General features: G+C 43.4%; 1 protein-coding gene across 13 annotated transcripts in view; it reads right to left on the bottom strand.

The window, feature by feature from the left end:
• LOC110491926 (sodium channel protein type 8 subunit alpha) overlaps positions 1 to 10,953 on the bottom strand; it is a 90,068-nt gene extending 79,115 nt beyond the window's left edge. For all 13 annotated transcript variants that reach the window (XM_036946813.1, XM_021565792.2, XM_021565800.2 and 10 more), the window contains exons 1-2: positions 10,658 to 10,953; positions 4,713 to 5,045 (exon numbers count right to left, since the gene is read on the bottom strand). In XM_036946813.1, coding sequence (XP_036802708.1) covers positions 4,713 to 4,988 — 276 coding nt within the window. In that variant the 5' untranslated portion in view covers positions 4,989 to 5,045; positions 10,658 to 10,953. The remainder of the gene's footprint in view (positions 1 to 4,712; positions 5,046 to 10,657) is intronic.
• Between the last annotated feature and the right edge of the window lie 1,419 nt (positions 10,954 to 12,372).

The raw sequence follows: 12,372 nt of genomic DNA, 5'->3' as shown, positions 1-12,372 counted from the left end.
GAAAGCCTTGGCCAGATCGATGAAGACGGCTGCACAGTACTATCTTTTATTGATGGCGGTTATGATATCGTTTAGTACCTTGAACGTGGCTGAGGTGCACCCGTGACCGGCTCGGAAGCCGGATTGCACAGCGGAGAAGGTACGGTGGGATTCTAAATGGTCAGTGATCTGTTTATTAACTTGGCTTTCGAAGACTTTAGATAGGCAGGGCAGGATGGATATAGGTCTGTAACAGTTTGGGTCTAGGGTGTCACCCCCTTTGAAGAGGGGGATGACTGCGGCAGTTTTCCAATCTTTAGGGATCTCGGACGATACGAAAGAGAGGTTGAACAGGCTGGTAATAGGGGTTGCAACAATGGCAGAGGATAATTTTAGAAAGAGAGGGTCCAGATTGTCTAGCCCAGCTGATTTGTACGGGTCCAGGTTTTGCAGCTCTTTCAGAACATCTGCTGTCTGGATTTGGGTGAAGGAGAAGCTGGGGAGGCTTGGGCGAGTAGCTGCGGGGGAGGCGGAGCTGTTGGCTGGGTTTGGAGTAGCCAGGAGGAAGGCATGGCCAGCCGTTGAGAAATGCTTCTTGAAATTTTCGATTATCATGGATTTATCGTGTTACCTAGCCTCAGTGCAGTGGGCAACTGGGAGGAGGAGCTCTTGTTCTCCATGGACTTTACAGTGTCCCAAAACTTTTGGGAGTTAGAGCTACAGGATGTGAATTTCTGCTTGAAAAAGCTAGCTTCGTATATTGGTTCCTGACTTCCCTTAACAGTTGCATATCGTGGGGACTATTTGATGCTATTGCAGTCCGCCACAGGATGTTTTTGTGCTGGTCAAGGGCAGTCAGATCTGGAGTGAACCAAGGGCTATATCTGTTCTTGGTTCTGCATTTTTTGAACGGGGCATGCTTATCTAAGATGGTGAGGAAATTACTTTTAAAGAATGACCAGGCATCCTCGACTGACGGGATGAGGTCAATATCCTTCCAGGATACCCGGGCCAGGTCGATTAGAAAGGCCTGCTCGCAGAAGTGTTTTAGGGAGAGTTTGACAGTGATGAGGGGTGGTCACTTGACCGCGGGCCTATTGCGGACACAGGCAATGAGGCAGTAATCGCTGAGATCCTGATTGAAAACAGCGGAGGTGTATTTGGAGGGCAAGTTGATCAGGATAATGTCTATGAGGGTGCCCATGTTCACGGATTTAGGGTTGTACCTGGTGGGTTCCTTGATGATTTGTGTGAGATTGAGGGCATCTAGCTTAGATTGTAGGACTGCCGGGGTGTTACGCATATCCCAGTTTAGGTCACCTAACAGAACGAACTCTGAAGCTAGATGGGGGACGATCAATTCACAAATGGTGTCCAGGGCACAGCTGGGAGCAGGCGGCAACAGTGAGAGACTTATTTCTGGAGAGGTTCATTTTTAAAGTTAGAAGTTCAAACTGTTTGTATAGACCTGGAAAGTATGACAGAACTTTGCTGGCTATCTCTGCAGTAGATTGCAACTCCTCCTCTTTTGGCAGTTTTATCTTGACGGAAAATGTTGTAGCTGCGTATGGAAATCTCAGAATTGTTGGTGGCCTTCCTAAGCCAGGATTCAGACACGGCGGAGTGTGCTAAAGCAGTAAGTAAAACAAACTTAGGGAGGAGGCTTCTGATGTTGACATGCATGAAACCAAGGTTTTTTCGATCACAGAAGTCAACAAATGAGGGTGCCTGGGGACATGCAGGGCCTGGGTTTACCTCCACATTACCCAAGCAACAGAGGAGGAGTAGGATGAGGGTACGGCTAAAGAATATCAAAACTCGTCGCCTAGAGCGTTGGGGACAAATAATAAAAGTAGCAGATTTCTGGGCGTGGTAGAATAGATTCAGGGCATAATGTGCAGATGGGTATGGTGGGGTGCGGGTACAGCGGAGGTAAGCCCAGGCACTGAGTGATGATAAGAGAGGTTGTATCTCTGGATAAGCTCGTTATAATGGGTGAGGTCACCGCATGTGTGGGAGACAAAGCAGGTATCAGAGGTATAATGAGTTGAACTTGGGGCTCCATTGTAAACTAAAACAATGATAACTAACCTAAACAACAGTATACAAGGCATATTGACATATGAGAGAGACATTCAGCGAGGCATAAAGTAACAATAGGTGTTGATTTGGAGAGCTAACTGAGACAACAACGGGTGAGACAACAACAGCTAATCAGCTAAAACAACAACAGGTAAACTGGCGATGAATGGACAGAGAGGGTCGGTTAACTACACACAGAGCCTGAGTTCGTGGCTGGGGCCGACAGATAAAAATAAAAAAAATTATATATATATATATATATTATATATATATATATATATATATATATATATATTATATATTAAATAAACAGAATGGAGTAGCGCGATTAATGGACAGTCCAGCGGGCATCAGGTATGTAGCCAAGTGATCATAGGGTCCAGGGGGCAGCAATAGATGGAACCGGGAAGTCGCGGAGTAGTAGCTACTACGCTAGCACGCGGGCGACACAGAGTTTAAAGTTAGTAGCCCGGGGCTAGTAGACACATCTGCTCCGATGTCTGACGGAGGCCGGTTGAAGGCACAGCGGATGGAGTATTCGTCGGCAGACCTGTCTTGGTGGTGCGGCGGGGCGCCGTGCGACTAAGGATCCAAGCCAGATGGCGAAAGAGGTATTGTAGTTGTAGTAATTTAGTTTTCTATCCGGGAGATGCGCCTGGCTCACGGCTAACTGGTGCTAGCTTCGGGGCAGGGGCGTTAGCCACTATAGCCACTCGGTAGCAGCGGTGATCCGGTGCCAAGATCCAGAGCTTGCGGCAAGGATCCGGTGGAGTAGTGTGTTATAGCCGTGTTTGGGTGGAGTCCGGGTGAACAACTGAGTAGGCTGGGAAGTGGGCCTCAGGGATAGCTTCGGTACTGGGTAACTCGGTGGGTGCTAGCTAGTTGTGAAGATCAGGAGAATGGTCCAGGGATTATGGCAGGAATCCGGCGTTGTAGTGGAGAGACAGTCCGTTACTGGTAGGCTGGCGAGTATTATCCAAGCTAAAAAAAGGGCTGGTACCTGTGCAGAAGGTAAAGGCCGCTAGCAGTGGCTAACAATGACTAAATAGCTTGTAGCTGGCTAGCTTCTGATGGCTAGATGGTTCTTGCTATAATAGCGGTTCCGTATCACATTGGGTGAGGCAGGTTACCGGAAGGTATAATTGAACTAAAATGGAGAAGAGATTGAAAATAAAATTTAAATATATACAAAAAAGATGAAAAATACAAAAGTACACGAGAGGACGGACAAAACACGTCTGCACTGCTACGCCATCTTGGATGTAGTGTGAAGGTGAATGGAAAGGCACTGGAGCAACGAACCTCCCTTGCCGTCTCTGCCTGGCCGGTTCCCCTCTCTCCACTGGGATTCTCTGCCTCAAACCCTATTTCGGGGGCTGAGTCACTGGCACTCTTCCATGCTGTCCCTAGGAGGGGTGCGTCACTTGAGTGGGTTGAGTCACTGACGTGATCTTCCTGTCCGGGTTGGCGCCCCCCCCTTGGGTTCGTGCCGTGGGGGAGATCTTCGTGGGCTATACTCTGCCTTGTCTCAGGATAGTAAGTTGGTGGTTGAAGATATCCCTCTAGTGGTTTGGAGGCTGTGCTTTGGCAAAGTGGGTGGAGTTATATACTGCCTGTTTGGCCCTGTCCGGGGGTATCGTCGGACTAGGCCATAGTGTCTCCCGACCCCTCCTGTCTCAGCCTCCAGTATTTATACTGCAACATTTGTGTAGGGGGGCTAGGGTCAGTCTGTTATATATTTTTCTCTCTTTTTCTCTCTCTCGCTCTCTTTCTCTCGGAGGACCTGAACCCTGGGAACATGCCTCAGGACAACCTGGCCTGATGACTCCTTGCTATCCCCAGTTCCACCTGGTCGTGCTGCTGCTCCAGTTCCAACTGTTCTGCCTGCGGCTCTGGAACCCTGACCTGTTCACCAGACGTGCTACCTTGTCCCAGACCTGCTGTTTTAAACTCTCTAGAGACAGCAGGTGCGGTAGAGATATTCTGAATGATCGGCTATGAAAAGCCAACTGACATTTACTCCTGAGGTGCTGACCTGTTGCAACCTCTACAACCACTGTGATTATTATTATCTGACCGTGCTGGTCATATTTGAACATCTTGGCCATGTACTGTTATAATGTCCATCCGGCACAGCCAGAAGAGGACTAGCCACCCAACATAGCCTGGTTCGTCTCTATGTTTCTTCCTAGGTTCCAGCCTTTTCTAGGGAGTTTTTCCTAACCACCATGCTTCTACACCTGCATTGCTTGCTGTTTGGGGTTTTAGGCTGGATTTCTGTACAGCACTTTGTGACATCAGCTGATGTAAGAAGGGCTTTATAAATACATTTGATTGATTGATAGCAAAAGGTCTGAATACTTATGTAAATAAGGTATGTTTTTTTATACATTTGCTAAAATTTCAAAAAACCTTTTTTTGTTCATTATGGGGTGTTGTGTGTAGATTGATGAGAGAAAAAACAATTTAATTCATTTTAGAATAAGGCTGTAACATAACGTAAACTGTGGAAAAAGTCAAGGGGTCTGAATACTTTCAGAAGGCACTGTATCTTTGATGTAAGGTGTTGAGAAAAAGCAAGGGCAAGAAGGGATGTGTGTGTGTGCGTGTGATAGAGAAGGGGATACGGACGAGGTGTGTTTCTCACTTACTTTCTGAGCCTGGTAAAAGGGGTCCAAATCCTCCAGTGGTGTCGCCACCATTCCACTAGGGATGTCGCCATAGATGAAGGGCAGATTCCGCCCAGCCTCCAGGTCGCTGTTGGGCTTGGGTTTGTTGTCATCGTCGTCGTCACGGTGACTGCTGTCCTGCTTGGGCGGCGGTTTGTTCTTCTCCTCGTTGATCCGGAGCTCGATGTTAGCCAATGATTCCGCAGTAAAATACTTGAAGCTGTCAGGTCCTGGTGGTGCCATAAGGGGTGCAGCCATGTTTTCATCCTGCAGCTACTTGGTCGTCAAGTATTGTACCATCCACTGTAACCAGCTCTGGGGGGCCAAAGAGAGAGAGTAGAGAGGAGGAGAAAGAAGAACAATTGAGCCAAGAGAGGAGTTGAGGCCCTTGACTTTTTTGATGTATTTTTCTTGAAAATAAAAGGCATAAAATGTTAAATGGTTTGAATAATTTTGTGTATTTTTTGTAAATGTAATACATGAATTATCATAACAGCAAGATGTATCTGTATGAACTGGAAGTATTATCATTATTATTACTGAGTGTAACTCTTTTTGTGCATGCACTATGTGCCCTGGTGAAAAGTAGTGCACTATATAGGGGATAGAGTGCCATTTTGGGTGCAGATACTCTCTCCCTGTTTGTCTACAGTAAGGAAGAGCCTCAGAGCATGAGAAGGTATTTCTAGTTCTGTCACAGCAGAGCCATCACAGAAATGGACCAGTACAGTCTAGTCTTGACAGAAGAAGAAAAGAACAGAATGTGTGTCCCAAATGTGTCCCTATTACCTATATAGTGACCTACTTTTGACCAGAATTCTATGGGCCTTAGTCCAAAGTATTGCAATATGTAGGGAATAGGGTACCATTTGGGACGGGCCCCCAGACACTAACACTGAATGAGAGATAAGGGTTTTAATGTGAGATCATCAAACTAAAAATACCAACGAAAACATCAAATAATGATGCAGCTATTTTCGAAACACACTACAGATGTAGAAAGAAGGAACAAATATGAGTCAATGGCTTTCATCTATGATAGATATGACAAGTAGGCTTGATCATTGGCTGCATCTCAAATGGCACCCTAGTCACTATATAGTTTACATAGCCCAATGGACCCTGGTCAAAAGTTGTCCACTATACAGGAAGCAGGGTGCCATTTGTGAGGAAGCCATTAAGTGCTGTAGGTGACACCCTGTGTTTTATTAAAATATATATTTATTAAAAGATAAGTATTTTGGGGGAAGAAACTACTCAATAGCGTTTTACTCAGATTGATATATTATTTGTGCTCATTATCAATTGAAGATACTAATTGCATCATTTTTAAAAGGTGTGGTTGATTCAGGCGTGTTGAAATCAGAGATGTGTCAACTTACTGAAAGGATTATGAATATTCAAAGGATATTATTAGGATGATGAAAGGATTTGCTGGGTAGCGTCTTGGAGGAGGAGCTTCATCCTGACTACCAACCCAGTATAAAACACTAATATTGTCTACATATGGCAAGCATAGAATTAGAATACTTGCCATTTCATTTTATGACATTTTTAAGTTTCTCACTGTCACAATCCATGCTCACCATGCTTGGCCCAATGTAGAAAACGCAATAATATTATGGTAATGGTATAGTAGTATAGTAGTAGTATAGAAATGTGTCATGTCATGAATCTCTGTGCCAATAAAGGAAAAGAGACCCATCTGGCAACAGACCCAACAGACCACAACAGACTAATGGGATGTGGAACTGTAAGGAAATACCTTCCACTGACCTGTATTTCCTGCTGATTCAGAGAATACACAGACACACTATAGTACAACAGAATCTGTTTTACAACAGCAGCACAATGCATAGCCTATCATTCATAGGCTTCCCCTCGTAAAAGAGGTTTCTTACCTTTTGGGTCTTTCCCGGTTTGATTAAAGGTAAAAAATGTTTTACAATGTTTTGCCTCATAAGTGCATTCATAGGGTCATGTTTCCTAGTTTGACAATATAGACACTTACTTGACAGAGCTAAAGATGCTACATGAGATGGCTACATGAAATGCTACATGAGATTCTACATGAGATGGCTACATGAGATGCTGCATGAGATTCTACATGAGATGCTACATGATCATGGGATGACATCATGCTTTTAGGGCTATACTGTATTCGTAGTTTTGCCTGCAGCCAAAATTTCACCCTATTCCCTTTACATAGTGCCCTACTTTTGACTAGTGCCCATAGGGCTCTTTTCAAAAGTAGTCCAGTGCCTATAAGAATCTGGTCAAAAGTAGTCCAGTGTTATAGGAATCTGGTCAAAAGTAATCCAGTGTTATAGGAATCTGGTCAAAAGTAATCCAGTGTTATAGGAATCTGGTCAAAAGTAGTTCAGTGCCTTTAGGAATCTGGTCAAAAGTAGTCCAGTGCTTACAGGAATCTGGTCAAAAGTAGTCCATTGTTATAGGAATCTGGTCAAAAGTAGTCCATTGTTATAGGAATCTGGTCAAAAGTAGTCCATTGTTATAGGAATCTGGTCAAAAGTAGTCCAGTGCTTAATGGAATCTGGTCAAAAGTAGTCAAGTGCTTATAAGAATCTAGTCAAAAGTAGTCCAGCGCTTAATGGAATCTGGTCAAAAGTAGTCCAGTGCTTATAGGAATCTGGTCAAAAGTAGTCCAGTGCTTATAGGAATCTGGTCAAAAGTAGTCCAGTGCTTATAGGAATCTGGTCAAAAGTAGTCCAGTGCCTATAGGAATCTGGTCAAAAGCAGTCCAGTGCCTATAGGAATCTGTTCAAAAGTAGTCCAGTGCTTATAGGAATCTGGTCAAAAGTAGTGCAGAGAATAGGGTACCATTTGGGACGCGTGACTCTTAAGAGAAAAGGATGAAGATACTAAGACAGCGGTCAGGGGGATGAATGAGACAGCAGCAGCAGTCCCTCCCTTGCCTGAGAGCACACATTGAGAGCCTACACACACACACACACGCACGCGCACACACACAGAGAAAGAGAGAGCCTAATCAGAGCAAAACTCTGACACACTGTCACTACACAGTTTAATCCCACTAATAAAATACCAGAACTTCCACTTACATTGGCACTGTCTTACAGTAGCTTGCTTACGGGTTCCCAAAACAGTATAACTACCTTTGCTTTGAATTTCCTTAAGAAAGTATCAAAACAGCCCCAATTCAGTTGCAATTCAGTGTATCCATTTCCCACATCATACCTCACATAATAGGATACTGTACCGTACATGACATTAGTACAGAATCATGTCGGGGCATCACATCTGTCAAAAGACCATTTCAAAGCGTCTCTAGGAGGGTACTTCTGTCCATATAGCAAAATCATGCTGTCCAGATTACAGGTATGTTAAACACATATCAGAACAAATCGCACATTTTACAAATGGTACAGTGTACAGTCTATAGCCTACACATTCTGTATAGGTTTATATCTAACCTCTGAATCAGATCTCTCATCAGACCCAGAAGGTCGAAGGAGGATGAGGCCCAGGCCTACATCCAAAATGGGCCTATCATTCATCATTTAGAAACCTGTCAATATCAAAACTTCCTGCTAACATATTGCAATGAATAACGTTGTATAAATCTCACGATTTCAAATGAAAGATTCGATTCAACAAACGACAAAAATGTCAGGGTTTGTTCTCATGCTGAATGCTCGTCCACTGTAGAGATTGTATAATTGTGTTGTTCGCATTCACACAATATAACTAACTACAGGGATTGACAACATATCTAACCTTACAGCTCATGAAACACTTAGAAAATGCTAAAATCTCATATTGCAGCCGAAAATCGGAGATAAGAGAAGGAAAGCTGCATTCCAATCCCTCATCTCACGCTTCTCACGGGCGCTGTCCATTTCAGCACCACAAGATCGAGCAAGGAAAGGGACTAGCGGCTGAAATATCAGGTTACAAAATAGCCGTTTTAATGCGATATCAACTTCGTCACTCTTTTTATGTTATTGCTTTACACTCAAAGGGGATATAGATGACAGGACAAACAAGACAACAAGATTTTGGGATGCATGCAGGCCATGAGCCTATAGACATAGGCTACAGGGTAATGGTTTACTAACAAGGATATGGGCTGCAGGTGTGGTATAATCCGATAATGAAATATGTCACGTTGATAAAACAAACACTTAACTCATCAAGCAAGATCAAAAAGCACATGATGGTTGTTTAGGCTACAGCGTTTTACTTACCGACTTAAATGTTACACACTGGCTGGTGTAAAATAAGGCTATGCATCAGCATAATGTGATAGCAACCATCCCTCATTCTATTCTTACTTGGACCCAATGGGACATACGAAATGAACCGTTTTTCAGTCATTTTGTTTCATCCAGTAGCGGTGCACCAGCATGTTTTATGTAACCATTTCAGACAGAGAGCACCATGCAGCTTTTCCCGTTAACGACCGTGTCTCACAGGTATACCGGTGGCCAAATATCCTTAGGCTACCTAAAAAGCCCTTACATAATGACCACCCCTTTCATTTTCCAAACATACCCTAGGCTACACATTCGGCGTCATGGTATGATGGCAATCTATATTCTGTAAAGAAGCAGGCAGGTCTCTGTGGGTTGTTGCACCACCTGCCATTATTCCTGGTAGTCGATGGCCCTATCAATTTCAGTTTATACTATTGTTTACTATATTATAAGCTCAATGACACCAATCTCCCTGGCAAAGACATGCACACTAGGCCACTGTATCGTTGTTATCTAATCTCATTTTCACAGGCGCAATAGGCGAGCTATTGCTGAATGGTGTGTTTGTTCTGATGTATAAACATGAATATCGATCATTCTATCGTTGCCAATCGAATTACAAAGTCGGTTTGTAGGCTTTACATAATAAGGCATGATAAGCATCGTGCAGAGATATTGCGATGCACACGTTTAGCAGCAGCCTACCCAAAAGTGCGGCCCATCAGAGCCTAGGAATCACTGCGAAATGCTGCAGTGGGTGGTTTCTATGTTATGCTCAGGTTTTTCCACGGAGCAAAAGTCCCATCTCGAACACATAGTCCTACCTTGTCGCCATCAACATCATAGACTCCAGAAAAAAATATTGTTCTCCATCATTTTCTCCAATAATTCAGTGTTTCTAGGATATTCTGAGCGTTTAACACGCTGCCTAGTCCTAAAATAGGCTCCTTGAAGGAAGGAGATACAGTATGTAGGCTACCACACCCGTAAAGCCATGTCGACCACCAGGTCGATACCAGGGTATGTGTATGCAACGAAATTACAATGGTAATAAGATTCTTGCTTTGATTATATATTTTTTTAGATGAAAGGTGGATGAAAAAGAGGTGTGAAGGATAGCGGCACCGTTTGAAAGGCTCTGGTACCAACACCCCCCCCCCCCCCCCCCTCCCCCCTACATGTTAGAATAGGCTAGAATAGATGGATGATTTTTTTTAATGCATGGTGGAGGAGAGAATTAGGCTATCACATTAGGCTAGGCTACTGGTTCTAATCGCCATACATTGGCCCATATTTGCTGCGTGGCATAACTATCACGAAAATAAATACTAATTTAAGCACGAAATCATTCATTTTCGTTTGATAATCATACATTTAGATTATTTTTTAAAAATGTAATCGTTTAGTTTTTTAAGCAGTCAAAATCGGGGACATCATCACCTCATAATTTTCCCTATTTATCTGAACAATATTATGGTTAGCTCTGTGCAGGAAATTAGCAATATATCGATTAAGCTTAAATATAACGGGAATCTGGTTTAGGCTCTGGCAGGCAGCCTATTCAAGCAACAAAAAAAATGCTGGTCAGAGAGCGGCTCTGCGACATTTTTATAAGGCTATTGACAGACTATAACCAACCGATTCGTCAAAACATGCAAGCGTTTTAGAAAAAGCTAAGAATTCACCTACTTTATAAGCGTTACAAGGAACCCAGAAAGGCGTTGTTGGACTGCAGATGTCGAAAAGATTCGGGAGAAACTGCGGTTGTCGCCATATTGTTGCTGCTATCTTCCCTCTCAGTACTTGCAGCTACCCTGGCTGCATAATTGATGACTCTCAGCAGAAATGTAAGGGAGTGTCGCCAAGTGCCTTTCACTGAAGAAATCAGTGACCACCACCACCATTCATCTTCGCTTAAAAATAGGCCTATGATAAACAGGTGAATTGTTATCTAACATTTGCTCAAATACCTCCACGAGATGTGAAATCGTTAAAAAAAGACTAGCCTATAAGACGTTCAACATAGGCACGGCAACTGAATGAGCCAAGCCATATCAGCTGAACATGGTGTGGACCACTTTTTACAGTCTTGTAAGATTTCTGATGGATGATACGCGGTTTACATGGTACATGGTGGGCAAAGTAATGAGTTGTTGGTATAGACCTACAGGAATATTTTACTAAAATGATTACATGAGAAACTTGAAATTGGGCCTAAAATTAGATCGTAGGCTATGGTAGGATAAACCTATAACATTGTTCAAGGGTATCAACATTATCCCCATTTTTTTACAAGCCTAGTAGGTTATTGACTCAAGTGACCTCTGCCTGCAGTACTAATTGAAGAGTGACCAAATATGGTATTACGTCACAATGTCGACACTTTGAAACAATCAATGAAGGAATCAATGAATGAACCCCCGATTGGATCCACCTGTCAGTTTAGTCCATCTAGCCTACATTTCCTCACTCAAATAATGGACTTTAGGGCATTTGGAATCTTTCTATGTGCCCTGTATATAAGTGTATTGTTGTCTGAAGTTTCAGCACTGGGAAGTAAGTCGTAGACTTGTTCGCAACGAGTAGGCTAGGGTTTGCACTTGGAGCCGGCGCTAAATGATGCTTGAACGTGGCCTGAATGGGTCTCAAAGTTGCCAATACATTCCGAGGCGATGACGCGAACGCTGATTCTATTTAACTGACACATGGGAGATCTTCCCCATTTCTAATATAAATCAAAACTTGAACTGAAACATAAATGTACATTCTAAACGTCCAATATTCGGTGTTGTTAATGATCGCATGCTGACAGCGGCCGTTGGCAGACGCTCTGTGTTGTTGGAGGGCGTGATGCACCTGTGGTGCTTGGCCTTGGCAGGCCAGCGTGCAGGTGAATTCGTGGCACCTCTGTGGCGGGACTATCCTCAACAACCTCTGGGTGCTCACTGCTTCACAGTCGTTCCGTGAGTAATTTACAGGCCTGCAAGAATAGGCAGCCTATATTTAGTATATATTTTGATTAGATAAATCCTAGCCTGAATGCCAGTCTGATTGCGCTATCATGCCAACTCCTTGTCACTCATTGTCACGCCATGTGTTTGGCTGGACAACGACAGCAATGTAGTTGGCAAGAGCACACACATATATTGGTATAGGCTAGAGGAATTACTGTAAAGCAGATAAATCCAAGAAAGTCATAAAGGTATAATTACTTGAGATAGGTAATTGACAGTGCCACTGATACATGCAGGCTTGGCTACACCTTTCAGATTACTATTTTGTTAATTGTTTAGGCCAAATAAGACAATCCTATAACACTTTGAAATGACATTAGTGACCGACACACACATGCTGCCATTTTTCCTAGTCATTGCTCAATGTAAAAAAATCTGCTATCACTTTTC

The sequence above is a fragment of the Oncorhynchus mykiss genome, chromosome 16 (assembly GCF_013265735.2).
Source record: "Oncorhynchus mykiss isolate Arlee chromosome 16, USDA_OmykA_1.1, whole genome shotgun sequence".
NCBI lineage: Eukaryota > Metazoa > Chordata > Actinopteri > Salmoniformes > Salmonidae > Oncorhynchus > Oncorhynchus mykiss.
Note: the sequence above shows the minus strand (reverse complement) of the source record. Positions and strands in the feature narration are given on the sequence as shown.